General features: G+C 36.6%; 1 protein-coding gene across 2 annotated transcripts in view; it reads right to left on the reverse strand.

The window, feature by feature from the left end:
- Positions 1-24,092, reverse strand: part of XRN2 (5'-3' exoribonuclease 2) — a 77,316-nt gene that overhangs the window by 19,656 nt on the left and 33,568 nt on the right. For both annotated transcript variants that reach the window (XM_058684741.1, XM_058684739.1), the window contains 10 exons: positions 23,425-23,560; positions 21,261-21,368; positions 21,078-21,167; positions 20,227-20,299; positions 11,635-11,718; positions 10,478-10,575; positions 9,802-9,881; positions 8,546-8,602; positions 505-573; positions 276-407 (listed from right to left, as the gene is read on the reverse strand). In XM_058684741.1, coding sequence (XP_058540724.1) covers positions 276-407; positions 505-573; positions 8,546-8,602; positions 9,802-9,881; positions 10,478-10,575; positions 11,635-11,718; positions 20,227-20,299; positions 21,078-21,167; positions 21,261-21,368; positions 23,425-23,560 — 927 coding nt within the window. The remainder of the gene's footprint in view (positions 1-275; positions 408-504; positions 574-8,545; positions 8,603-9,801; positions 9,882-10,477; positions 10,576-11,634; positions 11,719-20,226; positions 20,300-21,077; positions 21,168-21,260; positions 21,369-23,424; positions 23,561-24,092) is intronic.

Here is a 24,092-nt window from a genome sequence, read left to right on the forward strand (position 1 = left end):
AGAGAATGTTTTATTCCTTTGAAATAACTGTCAGAAAGACAGCAAAACCTCTTAAGGGAAAATAACAGAATTCTCAAGCAATACATAAAGCATAATACATATACCAAAGAAACGGAAGTGAATTTTAAAAAATGAAGAAGAGCATAAAAGCATCAAAGTCATTAAAATATTTGCCAACTAGGCTTCTTAAGTATTTATGACATAAACATTGACCCAATGCCTGTGAATGATTCCAAAAAAGCAAAATATACAAAGGACAGCAACCTACCACTCACCCCAAAGTCCTGAATGCAGCCTGATCCAGATGGACAGGCCGCCGGTCCCGACTGAAGCCAAGCTGGGGCTTCCACTGCCGTCCATTGCTGGACTTTTCCCAGTCACTTGGTTTCAGTACTGGTGCTGGTTTTCTGACCATTTGAAAATACAATATTCAGTACTGGGATAAACATTGTTCATACAAAATAAAACTAGACAGTTTATATTTAATGGCCACATCGCTGTTACCTTGCTCCTGGAAGCATTACAGCTTTAAAAATGTAGTCTTCAGCAAACTGTGGGTCTTTAAAATTAATACTAGAAGAGAGCAAAATACAATTTAGTGATTTTAATATTACCTTGGCTTAACTATTTTAAACTGAGGTACTTTTCATGTTTTAAAAAAAGAGTAATTAAAATTCCAAAGTTTTCTCCAAAAATTCTTTTAACTGATAGTTTCATCAAATGGCTGAATATTTCCTTCCCCAAACTAATCGCTAGTACACAGCCTTCATGTAATTTTCTGTGTGGGAAGAGCCATGCTGTCACTAACTGTGGGTGACCACAGACAAAGGACAGACCCTGCCTCAACCCTCGAGAAATACCAACAGGATACTGGAGATAGATGGAAGAGGTTTGCAACAACAAAAAATTTCAAAAAACGCCTTTCATTCTGTTTAGTGTAGGGCGAAGACTTTCCCTCTAGCATCTTAGGGAAGATTGGCTCTTGTTACAAAAATAAGATGCAAATGCCACCAGAAACACTTGCAAACTCAGAAAGTGAACACAAATAATCTATGGAGAAAAAAACATTAAATTTCCCAGTTGGAACCCTGTATCATGCTCTATTAGGATGTTTCTCTTCCATCAGGAATGGTCACACTTTGAAAACTACAGAGTGACTTTTTTATAAGTCTGTACTCTTGGACTGTGAATATAAGCTTGATCAAGCTTCCTTTCTGGTGGGGTGAGTGTGTCCCAAAGCCTGGTAAGTACACAAGTTTTCCTTTTGACACAGCAGTTAAGACTCTGGATACATACAAGGTTTATACCTAAGGATATTCACAACATTAGTATTCATGTTGAAAAACTAAAACCGAAGCGTATGAGTAATAGCGGAGTGGTTAAAGAAACTAAGGTTCTCCCTAAAAACGGAATCCTCAATTGACATGACAAAAAATTTAGTAAGAGAACACCCACTGACATGGGGAAAATACATATACAACAGACTAGACATATATTCACCAAAAAGTTATCAGTGATGTTCACTGTATTATCATCGCCTTTCCTTCTCTGTGTTTTTTTAGTATTTCCAAAATTCCTCCATGACTGCAATCAGTTGAAAAAGGTTTTATTCAAAAAGGTTTTATTGAACTGGTTGACATTTGAGACAGCTAACTTTTTTTTCTTCAAATACTGCCACTTTATATTATTAGGGTCTATTTTCGTTGCACTGGGATTTAACTGTATATTTTAAGTACAGAAAAATAACTTCATTTGTAATAAAAATGCGGAGTTCAAGAGCAGCTGAACAATACTTCATTTACTCAATCCATTCCTCTTACAACTCACTCTTCACTGGCAACCGCCTTTATCTCAAATGTTCTCTACTGGGCAAGGTGGCTTAGGGCAGTGTTACAGGTTTAAGAGGGTGGCAGAGAAAATGGTAGTTAAGTACAGGAGTTCATTAGGGCCTTCTAGGTACAAAGTAAAGACAGAAAATCGGTAATAAAGCAACACTTGCAACTAAAGTGTCTCAAAGCAGGTATCTTTGTGTCAGCAGGGCTTTTCGGCAGTTTACCAAACAAACTTTAAGAGTTCCCACAGCACACATGGTCTCAGAGTAGTGTGGGGGCACAAATGGCGGCCAGGGAGCAACCCTGCTTTCCCTTCTGTTAAAGGAAATAAGAAATGTTTAATAATATTTTCATAAGGAAGGAAAGTGGAAAAGGCAACAACACATGCAGAAAAGATGCTGAGTCAAAGCATGTGTATGCACATGCCTTCCATACATGTCTTTGTGTGGGATCAAAGCATGTGTGTATGGAGAAGAGGGAAGAGTATTCTTTCACAGGGGACCAAGGAAAACATCATCCAAGAGGCCTTGGTATAAGGTGGGACAGGACTGGTTACCAAATGAGAGAGGAAATAAATGTAACCAAGATGTGGAAAGGGGTCCCAGGACCAAGGAATAGCTCAGTTGAATTGGAACAGCAGCTGTATGAAAGTGATCTGAGTGATTACATCCTCAATTCTCCCAAGAAAGATTCATACCTAGTTCCATTCTAAAGGAGCAGGACGACACAAACCAACTTGTTACACGCAATGAATGCTTTAAGTTCTCAAGCCTTAACTCCCAGGTGGAACCTCAGTTGGAAAGAGCTAGACTGGACCAAATAGTTTGTGAACGGAAGTGGGCAGGAAGACAGGCTGCCTGAACTGGGTTAATGTCATCAGGAGGCTGTCCTGAACACAACATGAAGCTGCTTCAGGCAGTGAGGGAGTAAATATAATCAAGGAGGCAATTCAAACAGAACCTCCTGGCAACAGTGTGTCAGAGAGCAGAGGGAGAGAACCAAAAGAAGGTCTTCAACACAGTCTAGACAAGGGCCTTCAATGTGTGCTTGAGATGAGAATGCTGGGCAGGCAAAAGAAATGGCAGGGCTGCAAGTGGAATGAAGAACACACTGAGGTGAGGGCTTGAGATGAAGATCTGCAAGTCATGTGCAGGAAGACTGGAAGCTAAGTGAAGGAAACAGCAAAGGTAAGGAGATAACCCCAGGGTCACAGGGATAATCTCTCCTGAACGACAATCATTACAATCAGAGATTTAGTAAGACAGCTGAAATCAGTGTTTGAGAAAACAAATCCATTTATTTATGAAAGATGCAGTTTACTGTATGTCAACTGTTCCTCAATAAAACTGCTTTAAAAATCCCATCCTTGGGGTACCTGGGTGACTCAGTCAGTTAAGCATCTGACTCTTGGTTTCAGCTCAGGTCATGATCTCGAGGTTCATGAGTTTGAGCCTGTCACTGGGTGCTGTGCTGACAGTGCAAAGCTTGCTTGTGATTCTCTCTCTCCCTCTGTGTCTTCCCCTTCCTTGCTTGCACCCTCTCTCAAAATAAATAAATCAACATTAAAAAAAAAATTCCATCCTTCATGCTCATGCTCTAAAAGGGAAAACATTTCCAAGGTAATAGGAAAAAAAATCTCCAACATCTCCCCTACTTCCTCTCAGAACCAAACTCCACAAAGTGATCTATATACTTAATAGGGAGGGAACAAACCATTAGGAGACAGAAAGGGTGCATCTAAAAATAAGTTTGGAGGTCCCTATTGAAGGGACAAGGGATACTATTTTTGACCTCAAAGATTAAAGCATTCTTTTCCCTTGGACCTTTGAGTACAATTTGAAGACTTACTCTCTCCGAAATGAATTAAGCTTTCACTGGTTGAGATTTTTTTTAGTAATTTGTTCCCAAAAATATATACTAAGAACTATTACATTTTTAGAAATTAAAGAACAAAAGAAGCTAAAGCACAACTCAACTGTATTTTTCCAATGTGATAACATCAGCTGCAACTTAAACAAACATCTCCAAAAAGAGAAACATGCAAAGAGGCAGGAACTCATTAGGCAAAGTCCCAAAGGGGAACTGTATTGAGATCCAAGCTTTTAAAGTTCCCTCATTTTTTTCAGGTTTATTTATGTAAGTAATTAAAATTCTTATAGGCAGAGAAACTAAAATAATAGAAATTATTTTATTATAATAAAATATATAAGTAAAAATAATAGAAATAATAAAGAAAAAAATGCAGATTACTCTGACAAATTTCTACCACCAGAAACAAAAGAGCTTAACTGTAGAGCACACCAGGGGAAGGAAAGCAGTATCAGGGAGATAAGACAGAAGCAGCTTCAGGGAGGAAATGAGTTAACAGAACAGCTTATACATTCAACAGACTGTCCAGCTAAGGTAAGAGAATTGTGTTTAGACGTACACTGCTTCATCCAGCTTCATCTAATTCTGTAAACAGGACTATTTTTCACCACTTCTAGGTGGCACCGTGCTGACTCATCCAGCACAAACTTCTACCCACCGAGAAGCCCTGCCCCAGGAGAAGTATGATGGACCCCTCCCTTGGTAGGGAACTTCCCTATTATTTCATATAATCACCTAGTTGTTATCACAAACACACTAAGGACAAAAATATAAAAATTGTAAACTTAAGCATGGTTGAAAATAACAAAATTGAGCAGTGCTTTTATCTGTATCACAAGTAGCACTTTAGACACTATTAGAAGAAAATACTACAGCAAAGTCTCAACAGGAAAGGAAAGGAATGTACAACACCCCTTTCCAACTCAATTCACTTTAAGAATTACCCTTAGAAATGCTATTTTAAGTACTATTATTGTTTGAGAGTGCTAGTACACTTCACAAAGATAGCAGAAAACTCTAAATATCAAGTTACTGCCTGCACTCCCCATTTTTACCCCACCTTTCCCTGATACCTTCTGTAATTAATGCTAAATCAGCATACCACTGCAAACTATTCTTGTAGGGAAAACTTCATGATTCATATACTTGACATTTTAAAGCACTTAAAGAGTTTATAGGACTTAAGATGTCTTTTCTGACATGCTGTCAGAAGTGGCTAACCAGGTAGTGGAAGATAAACCCTTCCAAGAGTTTTCACCATCAAGTCTGTGACTGACTCTATATACTCCACTTCCTCTAGGCTTCTGATTTCAAATCACCTGCTTGCCAGCCATGAGCATTATAGACACTGCAGTAACAGTTACATTAAAAAACTCACATTTTTAAAAAACCTCCTTGAAGAGATAAAACACTCTATCCCTTGCCTGATTCATCCAAAGGTGACTACAGAAAGTTTAAGAAACACTTCTTTGAAGAAATAAGGGCTCCTGGAAGGCTCTGTGAAACACTGGGCTTTGACACTATGAACACTATGAACAACTGGGCTTTTACACAGGTTCAGAACTATGCTAGGTGCTATGAGAAAAAAAGAAAACTAAATGCTGCTGATGAAAATAACACACAAGAAGATCATATAAATTACAGATCACCTTGTAGAACAGAAGAAAAGCTATGAAGGATAGGCTATAAAGGAACGGGCATTCCAAACAATGAGAGGAAGATACAGAGGTTAGTGTGATAGTGATGGGAAGAGCATGGTTACAAGGAGGAGGGACGTGTCTGTGAGCAACTGCGCGGATTTAAGCAGAGAGCAATGGCTCTGCCAAACTGTGACAGACCTCGACAAAGCAAAGTTTAATTCCACTGGCACTCTAGAGCAAAGATTTCTGAGGACTGGTAGTGCTTTTAAGAGAGAGAAGACTTATAGCATATGCCAACAGAGTCAGTGGGAAGGTGGAATCAAATAAATCAGCTGGGAAGTCACTATAGTAATTCAGGAGAAGAAACTATAAAATAAAGGAAAAAAAAAAAACCCTACAAAATAGGCCCACTGGGAAGAGCCAGGGATAAAAAATAACAGGGGTGGGGCGCCTGGGTGGCGCAGTCGGTTAAGCGTCCGACTTCAGCCAGGTCACGATCTCGCGGTCCGTGAGTTCGAGCCCCGCGTCAGGCTCTGGGCTGATGGCTCGGAGCCTGGAGCCTGTTTCCGATTCTGTGTCTCCCTCTCTCTCTGCCCCTCCCCCGTTCATGCTCTGTCTCTCTCTGTCCCAAAAATAAAAAAAATAAAAAAAAAAAACAAGGGAAAAAAATTCCAGAACAGTGGTGTAGATACAGGGATTATTGTAGAATGAGAGGCTAAGCACATGGAATGTAATATAGAACTAGAGGCTCCTGAGTCTGGGCAACTGCTCAGAGACAGAAAAGAGAGATCAGCCAGGAGAACAAGTGACAGGCACTGGACAAAGAAGTATGGAACACTGAATGTGAGGTAAAACAAAGAGGCGTGTGTGTGTGTGTGTGTGTGTGTGTGTGTCTGTCTACTCCAGAAGAACAGAAAATTGTGCCGCTGCAGTGGAAGAGAACTTCCCTTTAATTTTAAAATCATATGAGGTTGTATATACTTATGAGGTTTTATATATTTAAAGTTAACAAACAATATTCTAAAGATATTACAGCTAAGCAAATTACAATGGTGAAATGCAGGATGAGGAAAATTAAAGGGGATAGCTCAGTTCTATTCAAAGTTAAGCTACTAATATACTGACTGATTTATGGGATCAGAATTAGAAAAGAATAAAAGATTTCCTAGGTCACAGCCGCCTCTATTTTCTAAGGGTCCTTCTAGGAACTTAAACACTTCAACAACCTCTCTCATACACTTTCCTACTACAAGTAAGACCAATGCGATGGGAAGAACCCACCTACACTCAATGGTTTCTCTGATGTGGAATGGAATACCAGATGCACCCAAACAGAGAAGGGAAAAGATGCCAGGAGTCAAAACAGAGAGAAATAACTGCAGTTGGCACCGGAGGCTGCATTCGTAGATTTTCCCTTACAGAGCAAACACAACACTGGGATGAACAACAAGCCCCCAAACAAACACACACACAAAAATATGCAGTAAACTGGATCAACCTCATTACCCCTCAGGGGAAACAATGAAAATTACCTCATAAGGTAAAAATTAATGTGGTCTTTCACAAATCTCTAGGAAATTAACTCAAATCAATTTTATTATGAAGCTTTTTCAACATGTACCTGAATATACACGTAGGGATTTATCTTATACATCAGATAATCTTGTGAACATAATGGATACCAAATAATACCAAAGGCCCCTCAGGCTCATAACCAACCAACACTAACACCACCATACAAACAGAAGCTAAAGGATTTGTCAATTTTGTAATTCTTCCCTTGGACAAGTTTCTCTATCCTAATTAGAAAGGTAAGTAAAGTTAACTACTTCTAGAGGGCTGGGCAGAAAGGCTCTTGAAAACATGCAGAAAAACAGAGGAGCACAAGCAAACATGTGACAATCCGAAGACGGATCCAATGGGATTAAATGACCTGAAGCACCACTGCAAGGCAGAGACCCCAAGGGTGAACACAGAGCATCCTCAATGGATCTGCCCAAACCAGACTATTCATGAAGGGCTCAAGAGCTTGGCTCACAATTCTAACTCCACCCATAACAGAAGAGCTCAAAGACAAAGAGCTAGAACAAATTATGTGTAAAGATAAACAAAACATGTGCGTAAAGATAAATAAAAGCAACTAATCTAGAAAGATTTTCCAAATTCATGACAGTTTTTTTTAAATAAAAGTCCTTCTCACTTGTTGGGATGAGCACTGGGCGTTGTATGGAAACCGATTTGGTAACAAATTATATTATAAAAAAGAAAAAAGAAAAAGAAAACATCACATTCAGTCTATCACCACAATACATACATACATACATACATACATACATACCTCCTAAAATTGCAGGTGCTACCTAAATCCATTAAGGATAGGAAAATGAACATGCTTTCACTTTATAATGATAAATCTAAAATGCTTCCCAAGAATCAGAGAAATAGTATGAGTGGGAAATAGCCTTCCCACACAGGCTTTTACAAAATCCTCGATTCACTAAGATGTGTTTGCCTTAGTCTTGCCTGAAGACTGCAGAAAATGATAGTAACAAAAACCCTGTTGTCAAGATTAGTAATTACATACACTAATTAAGCAAATAGTAATTTGTTGGTTTTTAATTCTAAACAATCATATTATATTTTACACACAGAAAATGCTATCATCATGCAAGAAATGAAATATAAGTAAGTTTTCCAGGTAGCAGAAATTAGCCCTTTAAGTTTATCTATTAATTGTTGGTAAAAATTTCTATAAAATCATTCTATCTCAACCAAAGTAAAGGATGTAATAGTTTTGTTTTTAAACTGCAGAGCCACAACTGTAAATATAATTAAAATAATCTGCTGTAACACAGTGAAGCTGTGTGGGCCTCTGGGGTGTAGAGGTCTGTTTGCTCCTACATAGAACTACTCCTACAAACTCTTACTTTCTACCTCCCACTTACTAATCCGGGAAGAATTAGAGGTTGTCAAGGGAAACCAGAAAGCCGAGAAGCAAGCTTGTTCAATCAGTAACTTTAACAATATACATAATTTAAAGTCAAGAGGCTCTGTTCCAAGGTTTGCAACACAGGGACTCTCGAATCTCAAAGCATTGGTAGATTAATAGCTGCCATTTCCTTGTGATTCAGAGGTCTTTTTAGATTTATTTGCAAGTTACAGAGCTGTGTTTTGGTCAAATGACGTGAATTTTGGAAGACTTACCTGATCGCAGTGTTCTGTGCCAGATCTCGTAACATGGGGACAGGAGAACATACTATTCTAAAGACAAGGAAGACAGTTAAGTTGTAGCCTTCTGGATACGTGGAAGTAAGATATTACTTTAGGAAAGAGAACTCATTAAAATGTACCAACAAAAACAACATAACCAATTATAGCTTTCAAAAGGACCCTGTCTTCCTTGTTTGCAATCTCCTTAACAGAAAATTATTTTCTGCAAAAGGCTCGTATCAGAATTTGTAAAGGATACAAACAAATCAAAAAAGGGGCGTCAGGGGAATAAATAACCAAACAGAAGAATAGAACAGGTACTTTATAAATGAGGAAAACCAACTGGTTAATAAATATACCATATGGCATTTGATTTCATTAGTAATCAGAGAAAGGCAACTGTAAGCTAACAGGCATCCACTAAATTGACAAAAATTAAAGTCATGACAATTCCAAAGGTTTGCAGGAATGCAGAGCAACACCTCTCACAAACTGCCACTGAGATTATAAAATAGTGTAATCACTTTGGAAAACCATCCAATATTATGTAGAAAAGAAGATACACATACTCTGTGACCAAGAATTCCCAAACTCTTATCTCAGAACGCCTTTAAAACATTCCTAAAAATCAAGGACCTCAAAAAGCTTTTGCTTACATTGGTTATGTCTATCAATATATACCTTTTAAAAATTAAAACTACAAAATTTCTAAAATACTAATTTAAAGATAACAATAATAAACCTATAACATAAATAACATTTTAATGAAAAACTATATTTTACAAAATGAAAAAAAATGAGAAGTGTCATTGTCTTACATTTCTGAAAATTTCTTTAATATCTGGTTTAATATCTATCTTAATAGCTGGATTCTCTTATCTGCTTCTGATTTAATCTCCTAAGATATCTATCACACTACATTCAGTTTCTGGAAAACTCCATTGTACACTCAAGACAGAAAGAGAGTGAGAAAAGCAAATATATCACAGCATCTTAGTATTATCATGAAAATAATTTTGACCTCATGGATCTCCTGAAAGGGCTTTAGGAACCCCCAGGGCTCCCTATACACAGTGACATAGCCACTGGGTTGAAGAGCTGGGCTCTCACCCCAAGTCTTCTTCATAGTGCAGCAGGTTTTCTGTTTTGTTTTCTCACTATTACTAGAAAATAAAACATGTAGGCAACAAAGACAAAATGCTAACTAAACTTCTTCCCAGTTGTACCAATTTACACAAATAAATGCTTACTGATCTGGAAGAACGGCTTCTTCATCCAAAGAAAATTTTCCTTGCATTCCATGACATAGTTCAGGAGGTACATCCACTGGCTGTGGAAAAATGCATTCTTGATCATATATCCAGAAGAATGGAAAGCAGGGACTCACACGTCTACTTGTATGCCAATGCTCATAGAAGCACTATTCTTAAAAGCCAGGAGGAGGAAACAACCTAAGTTCCCATCAACAGATGAATGGATAAACAAAATGTGGTATATACACACAATGGCCATTAAAGGAATGAAATTCTGACACCTGCTACAACATGGATGAACCCTGAAAACATTAAGCTAAGTAAAGTAAGTCAGACACAAGAGGACAAATACTGCATGATTCCATTTATGTGAGTTACCAAGAACAGGTAAATTCTTAGAAAGTAGATTACCAAAAGTAAGAGGAGAGGAGAATGGAGATGTATCATTTAATACTGTTTAATGGATACCCAGTTCTGGAACTGGACAGTGGTGATGGCTGCACAACACTGTACACAGACTTAATGCCAAAAAAATCACACACTTTTTAAGGGTTTTTAAAAAGTTAAAATGGTACACTTGTTTCTGTTTTATCAAAATTTAAAAAATGCATTTCTGATTAATCAAATAATTACACTGTCTAAAAACACCTCATGATGGAAAAAGAGACCATACCTCTGTGGAACCTGTCTGATAGAGCTCCAAAATGAAGTCGTGAAGTGGGTGATGTTTCCCCACAAATAAGACATCGCCTCCAAGACTGTTTCTTTTAGCTGGGAGGAAAGTAAGGAAAGAATAAAGATCAAACAATTACATCTACAAGCACAACTTTTATGAGAAAATTAAACATCTAAATTTTGTTTTATTTTTTACAGTTTATTTATTTTGAGAGAGAATCCCAAGCAGGCTCAGTGCTGTCAGTGCAGAGGCTGACACAGAGCTCGATCTCACAAACTGTGGGATCAAGACCTGAGCTGAGATCAAGAGTCAGATGCTTAATCGACTGGGCCTTTCAGGTACCCCAAGAAATCACCTAAATTTTTAAAACTTAAGTATAAAGTTTACAAAAAATAATTTAAAAGTTATAGGCCAAAATGTGTGAAGCCTCTATGAAAGAAAAATAATTTTTGACAATAAGGTTTCAAGATCAATGACTTGGAAAAAATTATCACTAAAAGATATCTGAATATAGTATTGTAAGGTAAGGGACAAAGTTATCTGTACAGAACTCATTTGCGTTAAGAAATATAAAACCATTTCATGAGGAAACCCAAACAAATGGCTGACAGAGAAATTATTTCTATAGGTTTATCATACTGGTGTTAAATAAATTTCCCAATAGAATCTAGCTTCCCAATTTCCCAATACTTTTAACTATCAGTATTAATGACAAAATGCCACTGTTTGTAATAAAGTAACATTTTAGGTTAGCAATCTGAGAGAAAATGCCTTTGTTTGAATCTAACTTTTCAAGCAAACTGTTATTGAGGGGAGATGAAGGGAAGGAGGATGGAGGAAACTAATACAACCCAGTATGGAAAAATACTTTTGTGTGTACATATCATACAAGAACCAAAAAGTCAAAGGATATTCTTGAAGTGTTGCTTTTTAATAAATCTAACAAACACTTGTGAGTTAAAAAAATTATAATTACTATTCAATTTATGGATAATAAATTCTAAGAAGCTGACTTTTCTTATAAAGAAAACATCAAAGGTTTAGGCCTTTATGTGAAATTTGACAAGTGGAAGAAGAGTCTAATTTCATAGGGAAATGTAAAGTCTGTATGATACAGACTCAATGTTGAGATCAAGTGAAAGTACAATTCTTACTCTCTTCTGGAGTGAGGTCTGGGTACACCTCTTCTAGAGCAGCTCGCAGCCTTCGCTCATCCACAAAAGGCAACAGAGCAACACCTGGGGGAAAAAATGCACACCAACCACCCAGCTATTAGGATCATCCAAATTCCATTTATCATTGGTCCAAATAAACATTTCTAGTAGAATATCCTTGCTGATGTAAAAACACTTCGAAACTGAACTCTATTTGGTCAAATCTCAGATGCAAATACTTCCCATGTGGTGAGAGAAGACAAAAGTTCTATATATTTTCCATCCTTAAAATGGCTCGTAAGAGCCATGTTTGCAGAATCTTAACTCTATGATGATAAAATTTTTAAATTAATTGAACAAGTAGCCACCTGGACACGAGTCTTTGTTCTCGCCTTACTTACGAGGATGCCCGTGGGCAAGCCAGTTAATCTGCCAAGGGCTTGAGTTTGTCCTTTCATCTTTCTGACTTGGTTTTCAACTAAAATACTCAACTAGAATAAATACATGGAATGTCTTCCAGCTCTAAAACTTCACAGTATTTTGTTTACATTTTAAAACCTAATAACTAATTTATATGCAAGAAGTTTTTAGAGACTTGCTTAAATAACTGTGGGGAGTATTCAGGCTGAAAACTGTTCTCTGGAATGTGCCAGAATTAAGGTAATTGTTTTATTTCAATCTAAATTCATAATTTTCAAAGAAGCACACCAGTAGCACAATGTCTATTACTAGAAAAATATATGAAGTTATTCAACCAAATGTGTATGTTGTACTGTATACAATATAAATAGTCTTTTGGCTAAAAAAATTAAAACAAATGGCAAAGAGTAATGCTAAATAGAGCTAAATAATTTTGAAACTACTGACAGTCAAAACTGCTCTACTTGTGATTGTTCCCTTTAGAATGAGAAATGAAAGGCTCCTCAAGTTGTCATTAATTACTTAGCTACCATATTTTCAAAGTTTAGAAACAAGTTCAATTTCATTACCTAGTAGGGAAACATGTATTTTTTTTAAAGTTAAAAAGAAACTAACTTCTAGTGTGAAAAGTGATTTCAATATTAACATCTATCATCTGAGTTAGGCTATTTCATTTACTGGTAAACATCCACACAGAAAAAAAATGTAGGGAGCTTTTCAAGTTTTGTTTAGTCATACACTTAAAACCCAAATTATCAAGCAGACATTCCATCAACTCCAAAAGCCAACTCCAACTGGTCAGCAGCTAATGACAACAATAAGGTTATTAAGCAAAAAATCAGCCCTAATGGCCAGGGTGGGAAGAAATGCATTACACCCAGATGTGATAAAGATAAAGCCTGAGTGAGCTGATAGTAAAAATGACATTAACACCTAAAATTTTCCAGAGTGCTTATTTACAGGTAACCTAAGTAGCAGTAAAACTTAGGTAAACATAGTGCTCATACTCTCTGTGTTCAGATCTTAGTTCTATTGCTCTGTGACTTTGATCAAAATACTTAAATTCTCTGGTCATATATAAAATACACAACATTCGAAATGACTATGCTATATTTCTCTTATATAAATTAAATATAAAAACACAACATTGAAAGTACACATGTTCAACAAATGTGTTTTTTTTTTTTAAAGCATGTGTATTTATTTTGAGAGAGCTCAGCAGGGAAGGGGCAGAGACAGAATCCCAAGCAGGCTCCGCGCTGTCAGTACGGAGCCTGAAGCAGGGCTTGATCTCAAGAACCATGAGATCATCACCTGAGCCAAAATCAAGAGTCAGATACTTAACTGACTGAGCCACACAGGTGCTGGAGTATTATTACATGAATACTATAAAAGAACAACATTGCACGTTCAATAAATGCTGAAAATGTACCCAGATATATTTTATCTTCTATCATTTTAAGATGCACTCAAGTTAGGCAAGAACTTAAATGTTACCATTACTTTGGATAAATTTTAAAGACATATGAGAAAAATTGTAATAGTACTAAATTTTACCTTAAAAAAATTTTTTTTTATGTTTATTCATTTTTGAAAGACAGAGAGAGATACAGCACAAGCAGGGGTGGGGTGGAGACAGAAGAGGGGGACACAGAATCTGAAGCAGACTCCAGGCTCTGAGCTGTCAGCATAGAGCCCGATGTGGGGCTCAAACTCACGAATGGTGAGATCACGACCTGAGCCAAAGCAGGACGCTCAACCAACTGAGCCACCCAGGCACCCCTACTAAATTTTACCTTAAAATATGTTGTGTTCTTGCTACAGTCTAATAAATGAAAATACTTACACAAAATATAAAAATATTAAAGGCCTGAGTTTCAACCCACCCTAAAATTCATTTAGAATCTCAAGGGACCCCAAATACCCAAAACAACCTTGAAAAAAATAAATAAAGTTGAAGGACTCCCACCACTTGATTCCAAAACTTTCTAAAGCTACAGGAATTAAAACAGTTTGGTACTGGCATAAGATTAGCAATACCAGGCAGCGAAACAGAGAGCCTATCAATAGGCACTCAGATACATGGTCAAATGATCATCAATAAGGGTGCCAGGACCATTTGATGGGAAAAGAGCAGTCTTTTCAACAAATGGTGCTGGGAAATGGATATCTACAGCAGAAGAATGAAATTGGACCCTAACTTTACACCGTAGACAAAAACTGCCTCAAAATGGATCAAACCTAAATGTTAAGACCTAACACTATAAAACTCTCAAAAGAAAACAAGGAGGAAGCTTCATGACACTGGATACAGCAATGATTTCTTGGATATGACAACAAAAGCACAGGCAATGACAAAACAGTCCAACAAAAATTGGACTTCATCAAAATTTAAAGCTTTTGTGCATCAAAGGACACTATCAAACAAAGTAAAAAGACAGTCACAAAATGGAAGAAAATAAATGCAAAATCTTATATGAGACTAGTGTCCAAAATATAAAAGTACTCCTACAATACAACAAAAGCACAATTCAAACATGAGCAAAAAACTTGAATAGACATTTCTCCAAAGATGTAGCTAAGCACAAGAAAAGATCCTCAATATGACTAATCATTAGGGAAGTGCAAATCAAAAATATAGTAAGATCCCACTTCATAACCATTAGGATGGCTATTACCAAAAAAACAGAAATAGACACAAATAAATGGAAAAGATAATCCATGCTTATGGATTGGAAGAATACTGTTAAAATGCCCATACTATCCTAACCAATCTACAGATTTAATGTAATCCCTTATCAAAATATCACTGGCATTTTTCACAAACTAGTTAACAAGGAATCCTATAATTTGCATAGAACCACAAAAAACCCAAATAGCCAAAGCAATCCTGAGAAAGAACAAAGCCAGAGGTATCACACGCCCTGATTTCAAACTATACTACAAAGCTACAGTAATCAAAACAGTATGGTACTGACATGAAAAGAGACATATAGACCAACAGAATAAAACAGAGAGCCCAGAAAACCCCCACACGTATACGGTCAATTAATTTATGACACAGGAGGCAAGAATATACAATGGAAAAGAAGAGTCTCTTCAACAGATGGTGTGGGGAAAACTGTAAAGCTACATGCAAAAGAGTGACCATTTTCTTGCACCATACACACAAATAAACTCAAATGAATTGCAGACTTGAATGTAAGACCTTAAAGCATAACACTCCTAAAAGACGGTTCTAAAACCAGACAAAGACCCCACTAAAAAGGAGAACTACAGAGCAATTTCCCTAACGAACATGGATGCAAAAATTCTCAACAAGATACTAGCCAACTGGATCCAACAATACATTAAAAGAATTATTCATCACAACCAAGTGGGATTTATACCTGGGATATAGGGCTGATTCAATCAATGTGATACATCATACATCAATAAAAGAAAGAACAAGAATCACGTTATCTTCTCAATAGATGCAGAGAAAGCATCTGACAAAATACAGCATCCTTTCTTGATAAAAACCCTCAAGAAAGTAGGCATAGAAGGATCATACCTCATAATCATAAAAGCCATATACAAAAGACCCACCGTTATTATCATCCTTAATGAAGAAAAACTGAGAGCTTTCACCCTAAGTTCAGGAATATGACAGGGATGTCCACTCTCACCACTGTTATTCAACATAGTATTGGAAGTCTTAGCCTCAGCAATCAGACAACACAAAGAAATAAAAGGCATCCAAATCGGCAAGGAGGGAGTCAAACGTTCACTCTTCACAGACGACATGATACTCTATGTGGAAGATCCAAAAGATTCCACCAAAAAATTGCTAGAACTGATTTATGAATTCACCAATATTGCAGGATATAAAATCAATACAGAGAAATCGGTTGCATTTCTATATACCAATAATTAAGCAGCAGAAAGAGAAATCAAGATATCAATCCCATTTACAATTGCACCAAAAACCATAAAAATAAACCTAACCAAAGAAGTGAAAAATCTATACACTGAAAACTATAGAAAGCTTATGAAAGAAATTGAAGAAGACACACAATAAAGGAAAAATATTCCATGCTCATCAATTGGAGGAACAAATATTGTTAAAATGTCGATACTACCCAAAGCAATCTACATGTTCAATGCAATCCCTATCAAAGTAACACCAGCATTCTTCACAGAGCTAGAACAAATAATCCTAAAATTTGTATGGAACCAGAAAAGACCCCAAATAGCCAAAGAAATACTGAAAAAGAAAACAAAGTCCATCACAATTCTGCACTTCAAGCTGTAAAACTAAAACACAACCGACTCAATGGGAGAAGATATTTGCAAACGACATATCAGATAAAGGGTTAGTATCAAAATCTATAAATAACTTCTCAAACTCAACACCCAAAAAACAAATAATCCAGTAAAGAAATGGGCAAAAGACATGAACAGACGCTTCTCCAAAGAAGACATCAGATGAAAAACTGCCAACCGACACATGAAAAAATGCTCAACATCACTGATCATCAGGGAAACAAACTAAAACCACAAGGAGATACCACCTCACACCTGTCAGAATGGCTAACATTAACAACTAAGGCAACAACAGATGTTGGCAAGGATGCAGAGAAAGAGGATCTCTTTTGCACTGCTGGTGGGAATGCAAGCTGGTGCAGCCACTCTGGAAAACAGTATGAAGGTTCCTCAAAAAATTAAAAATAGAACTACCCTATGACCCAGCAATTGCACTAGTAGGTACTTACCCAAGGGATACAGGTATGCTGTTTTGAAGGGGCACACGCACCCCAATGTTTACAGCAGCACTATCAACAATAGCCAAAGTATGGAAAGAACCCAAATATCCATCGATAGATGAATGGATAAAGAAGATGTGATATATATATACAATGGAGTATCACTCGGCAATCAAAAAGAATTAAATCTTGCCATTTGCAACTACATGGATGGAACTAGAGGGTATTATGCTAAGCAAAATTAGAGAAAGACAAATATCATATGACTTCACTCATATGAGGACTTTAAGATACAAAACAGATGAACATAAGGGAAGGGAAGCAAAAATAATATAAAAACAGTGAGGGAGACAAAACATAAGAGACTCTTAAATACAGAGAACAAACTGAGGGTTGCTGGAAGGGTTGTGGGAGGGGGGATGGGCTAAATGGGCAAGGGGCCTTAAGGAGGATGCTTGTTGGAATAAACACTGGATGCTATATGTAGGGGATGAATCACTGGATTCTACTCCTGAGATCATTATTGTACTATATGCTAACTAACTTGGATGCAAGTTAAAATTAAAAAAAAAAAAAAATCCTAGAAGAAACCATAAGCTCCTTGACTTCAGTCTTTGTAATAATTTTTTTTTTTTTGGCGAGTGCCCTCAGGCAAGAGCAACAAAAGCCAAAATAAACAAGGGGGACCACATCAAACTAAAAAGCTCGTGTTTCAGCGAAGGATACCACCTACAAAATGAAAAGGCAACCTACTAAATGGGAGAAGGTATTTGCAAATCATACATCCAGTAAGGGGTTGATATCTAAAATATATAAAGAACTTGTACAACTTAATACCAAAAAAAACAACTCAATTAAAAAATGAGCAGAAGATGTGAACAGATATTTTTCCAAAGACATGCAGATGGTGAACAGACACATAAAAAGGTGTTCAGTATCACTAATCATCAGGGAAATTCAAGTCAAAACCACAATGAGATATCACTTCACATCGTTAAGAATGCCTATTACCAAAAAGACAAAAAAATAACAAGTGTTTGTGAGAATGTGGAGAAAAGGGAACCCTCATACACTGTCGGTGGAAATGGACACTGGTGCAGCCACTATGGGAAACAGTATGAAGGTTTCTCAAAAATTAAAAATAGAATGAATGTATGGTCCAGCAATTCCCACTTCTGGCTATTGATCCAAAGAAAACAAAAACACCAATCTGAAGAGATATATGCACCCCTTTGTTTACTGCAGCATTATTTACAATAGCCAAGATACGGAAGCAACCCAAGTGTCCTTAGACAGACGAATGGGTAAAGAAGATGTATACAATGAAATATTAGTCACAAAAACGAATGAAAGCTTACCATTTCCAAAAACATCGATGTTACCTACAAGGTATAATGCTAAATGAAACAAGTCCCAACAGAGAAAGACAAATACTGTATGATTTCACTTATATGTGTAATCTAAAAAAAAAAAAAAAAAAAAACAAAACAAAAAAAAACCCAAACAAATGAGCAAACAAAACAAAACAGCAACAGACTCATAGATATAGGAAACAAACTGTTGGTTACCAGAGGGGGAAGCAGGTGAGGGGGCAGGCAAACTAGATGAAGTGGATTGAGAGGTATATGCTTCTAGTTATGTCAGTCATGGGTATGTTATACTGCATAGGAGTACACTCAATAGTACTGTAGTAACTTTGTATTGTACACCTGATGTACAAATGATGTACACCTGAAAGAGGGTATTGTATGTCAATTATCTTCAATAAAAAATACCTAAATACGTAAAAGCCATTTACCGAATAAAGAAAAGAAAATAACAAAATGTTAGCAAGGATGTGAAGAAATTGTAGCCATTGTGCATTGCCTCGCTTTTCCTCCAGATGATTTATACTACAATGGTATATACAGAAAGCAAGACATCTGCACACTTATATACTTACTTACTTGACATTTACATAAGTATGCTTATATACTTATATTTTTACTTCACTGCCTTTTATTCTCCTATGCCTCCACTCCCTGTAATCAAAGCATTCTCCACAAAGCACCTTCAAAAACAATCTAAGACTCCAATCCATTTACATATAACAAAATATGACCACAGAGCATACTTGCTAACCTCAATCAATGGGTTGCATTTCCCATTATCATTCCATTAAAGAAATAATGAAATGTCTTTCACTACATAAACCAAAAGTCAACCCTAAAAATCTCATAAAATGATTTTCAAATGAATACCCCTTTGTCTCACAATTCTGAGTCATGTTATTGGTCATCTGCACCAGAGGAAATAACCAAGGAAAAAGTAAACACATAACCTTACCAAATTGATTATCTTAGAAAAATATATGGGGGAAGAAAAGATTAAAATGATTGCTGAAAAGGGCTTTGGCATGAAATAATAGTTGACTTACTGTGTGACAGAATTCTTTATTGTGTTTTACATTCAGTCATCATCACACATTTGCTGAGTGGTAAACAGCACCTTAAATTTAGTAGTACTAATTTAAAATTGACATTCTTATAAAAACTGTAACAGAAGGAATGAGAAAATAACAGCTAACTAAACAAACAGGAAATGATTACTGTCAAGTATTTAAAACTAAATTTCTTATACATTTTTCATCTTCAAATTTCCATGGGGTATAAGTGAATCTCCACATGGACACAACCATGTTTATTTCTCAGCAATCTTACAAGGTGCCAATGAGCAAGTCCCAAGTCCCCTTAATCAATCACAAAAGAGACAAAAGACAGAATGATTAATCTCTTTCAGTCTAATTTACTGTTTATCAGAATGTTACTAATTACTACTAATCACTGATAATCCCAGGTTGGATGGAAAAAAATGAAATTTTCACATGTAATTCTTAAAATATTTACTTTTTAAAATTATTTTTTGTTATGTTTCTTTATTTTTGAGAGGCAGAGAGAGACAGAGCATGAGCAGGGAATGGGTAGAGAGAGACAGAGACACAGAACCCGAAGCAGGCTCCAGACTCTGAGCTGTCAGCACAGAGGCTGACATGGGGCTTGAACTCATGAACCGTGAGATCATGACCTGAGCTGAAGTCAGACACTCAACCAACTGAGCCACCCAGGCGCCCTAAAATATTTATCTTTTTAAAAAAACTTTATTATTTTGAGAGAGAGAGAGAAAGCGTGAATAGGGGAGGGGCAGAGAGGAAGACAGAGAGAATCCCAAGCAGGCTTCAAACTGTCAGTGCAGAGCCTGATACGGGGCTCGAACCCATGAGTGAGTTCATGACCTGAGCCAAAGTTGGACGCTTAACTGACTAAGCCACCCAGGTGTCCCAAAATATTTCTCTTTCACAGAAATTCTTTCATCCCATAAATCATGTTTTCTTACGTTTACCAAAAAGAGAAAATTATTTTAACAAAAAGGAATAACGTCTAAATTTTACCTTGCCATGCATATTTCTTCCCATTCAAATCAATAGCAAAATCTTCAGGGTAGAAGTCAATTATACTAGAATCCTGTATCAGGGAGAAAAATAAAGATTCAAAACAAAAGTCACACATGCATGAGTTATAAAGAATTTGACATTTCTTTCATTCATGCTATCAGGCCCGATGAGAAAATGAGGTTTTATTCCTTCAAAAACTCGTTATTAAGATATCAAGTCATTAACCCCAGTAGTAAAACAAAATTAACAATTTTATTTAAAAAATGGGGGGTGGGAAGGCATTACTATAGAAAAATTTTAGAACTGACAACTGTGAACCCAAGACAGTCAATGAAGAGTTTACAGACTCTAATAATTCCTATTTCATGCCAGGGTCTCCCCTGCTCTCTATCTGGCAGATAAAACAAGCGCAGAGATGATCTGAGGTAGCCCAGTCTGAACTCTGGAAGCCACTACACATGGTGGAAATAAATAAAAATAATAACTTACAGGTAGGCTGAGAACAAAGTAACTGTTACAAGAATTTCTCCCAGGGGCCTCTGGGTGGCTCAGTCATTTAACTGTCCGACTGCAGCTCAGGTCATGATCTCGCAGTTTGCGAGTTCGAGCCCCACATTGGGCTCTCTGCAGTCAGCATGGAACCCGCTTCAGATCCTTTGTTCCCCTCTCTCTCTGTCCCTCCCCCACTCACGTGTGCTTGCTCTCAAAAATAAAAATACACGTTAAAAAAAAAAGAATTTCTCCCCAACACAAATTAATTTTATTTGCTGGGTAAGGGTTCTGATGACCAAGGAAAGTAGAAAATAAAAAGGTGAAAAGTATAGAGAACTCAGTACTAAGACACTTACGGGATCACTCATGAGCTTCCGCCATGATGGAGGTAGAAAGTTACCACTTGCAGCTGGAAAAACTCCCATAAGTTGTTCCAGTGGTTTAAACTGCAAGAAAGAAAAAAAGTTTAAGATAAAATACACAATTTTTATCTAAGCCAAAATTCTATGAATTTTATGACTCTAAATAACTAGGCTTACCGGTTTAGTGCCCTTCTCAAAATCAGATGGCATGTCTGCAATTCCTTCAAAGTCTGAAGCAAATGGTGCATAATGGAATGGATAATACCATTTCCAGGAAGCACAGCCCTAGAATCATCACCAAAAAACAAAACAAAAAAACAAAAAAAAACCAAAAAAACCCAAACCCAAAAATCTATGTTCAGTATGGACACAGTAAAGCAAACAAAACTTAGAGTATTATTAACCTATAATATTCTATTTGTAAAACACGATTTCCAGTGCACATTCCATATATTAATTTTTTCCCATAAGTCCTAAAAGTTGTTTTGATTAACTGAACTTTTACTTTATATCAATGGCTCCTTGATTTAAAAACTACTGCATGAGGTACGTGGGTGGTTCAGTTGGTTGAGCATCTGACACTTGATTCTGACTCAGGTCATGATCCCAGGGTCCTGGGATTGAGCTCCACATGGGGCTCCATGCTGAGTGTGGAGCCTACTTAAGATCTACCCCCCCCCCCCCCCACACACTCTTTCTTTCCCCTCCTCCCTCCCTCTGGCCCCTTCCCCACTTGTGCTTTCTCTAAAAATAAAAATCTTTTTTTCTTTTTAAAGTTTTTTTGAAAGAGAACACGCGTGCATGCACATGAGCTGCGGAGGGGCAGGGAGAGAAGAGAATCCCAAGCAGGCTCCGCACTATCAGCACAGGGCCTGATGAGGGACTCAATCTCACGAACCATGAGATCATGACCTGAGCCAAGATCAAGAGTCAGACACTTAACTGACTGAGGCACCCAGGCACCCCCCCCAGGAAAAAACTAAAAAAAAACAAAAAAACAAAAAAAACCCCACAAACTACTGCAAAGCATTTTTAATAATTAGTAGTTAACACCAAACTTTATATTTACAAACAAATTTCGTGAAGATTTTTATCCTTAAAATGTGCTTGGTGGTATTTCTTTTCAATTCTACAGCTGCCATCACCAAACAGAATGAAGAGCGGTGGTAGCTGGCACTTACCTATAGCATACAGATGGTAAGGGACATCACTGAAACAGTGACTGAGTAAAACTGCCAACAAAAGTTTCATTTTACAATTCCCTATTACATTTTCATTGTGACAACTTTCTCTTTACTAGAAAAATATTTAAGGGGCGCCTGGGTGGCTCAGTCGGTTAAGCGTCCCACTTCGGCTCAGGTCACGATCTCACAGTCTGTGAGTTCGAGCCCCACGTCAGGCTCTGGGCTGATGGCTCAGAGCCTGGAGCCTGCTTCCGATTCTGTGTCTCCCTCTCTCTCTGCCCCTCCCCCATTCATGCTCTGTCTCTCTCTGTCTCAAAAATAAATTAAAAAAAAAAAACGTTAAAAAAAAAATTAAAAAAAAAAATTTAAGTAAACCTATCAAAAAGAAAACAGTAAGTTTTACTGATAGAAAAGTCCTCCTAATATGTTTTGATTCTATGCCTAGGGAATTAAAATCTTGAGGACAAAAGTAAAACATGAATTTGCAGTATTTTACAACCTAATTTAATGCATCCAAATTACACTTTCCACTTAATGACAAACTCCATCTTTTCTCAGATCACACCAAACCTAACTTGTTTTGCTCTCCAAGAACAAAACCAGGTATTAACTACTAGTGTCACAATCCCCTCTATGTCTACCTAATCTCTCACAATCTGACATCTCAATTATCAAAAGCTTAAAGTCAGATACAGATTACTCCAATTATCATGCATTTCATGTAACATCACTACATTACACGAAGGAAATGGTATCATTCAAATGTCTTCCAAGTTCTTACTAGTATTTTCTAGGCTTTGTCCTTTGTTCAGTCATTTAGTGACTGTCTATTAATTACTTAGTTATTTTTAATTTCCAATTAAAAAACCATTATACTTTAATCACGTTAAAGACAAAGTACACTCAACCATACTACTTGACGCCGAAATCTTTAATAAGCACAACAAAAATTATCTTTGTTTATATATTAACACTTGAGAAGCTTCAAAGGGTTTACAAACAAATATTATTTAAGGTAATGAATTTCTGAACAAGAAGCTTTTAAAAAAATGAGTCTGGATTTAATTTCATAACACAGCTCAATAATACACATGATTATAGAAATTACTATCTTCCTTAAATGATTAGGTAGGTTTAGAGGAAAATATTCTCTGTACCTGGTAATAATATCGAAGAACCCAGCAGAGCCCCTCAACGTAAGACTGTACAACTTTACGACGGAATTTCTCATCAGCTGCATCAACATCAAATTTGTTCTTGTAGTACCGCTGTTTCCAACCAGCTTCCCATAGCCTAAAATCCAGGCAAAGCCGATTCATGTCGAATTAATACTTTCAGTAATTGTTCACCGATTTATCACCCAAACCATTTTATATTTAATATCCAGGTGAAATGTTAATGAGTTAAGCAGTAATGCTAACACAGCTTCATTTAATTATTTAATCACTTCTAAAAGCCCACTTACACAGGACTTATTATCAACTTAAGAGATAAACATCAAAAACCCAAATGATGATTCTAGTAAGACCATTAGAAAACAACATTTTGGAAAAAGAATAACTATTTATTAAAGTAGATACTGAGTATTTGTTTGCTCAAATGTTAATACTGTTTTACATGTTTTTTGATTGTGGACCAATTCTAAAACTACATTTTAAGATTCAAATACTGAAGATATTTCAAGGTCCTCCGTTTGTAAAATACATTTAAACTAAATAAAGGAAGTCAATCAAATTACTTAAAAAAAAAAAAAAAGAGTTGCATGTGTAATTTTTTAAAAGGTAAAAATGGTTTATAAGATAATCTAGGAACCAGGCAGAAAATT

Source organism: Neofelis nebulosa, chromosome 9, assembly GCF_028018385.1.
Source record: "Neofelis nebulosa isolate mNeoNeb1 chromosome 9, mNeoNeb1.pri, whole genome shotgun sequence".
In the NCBI taxonomy this organism is placed as follows: domain Eukaryota; kingdom Metazoa; phylum Chordata; class Mammalia; order Carnivora; family Felidae; genus Neofelis; species Neofelis nebulosa.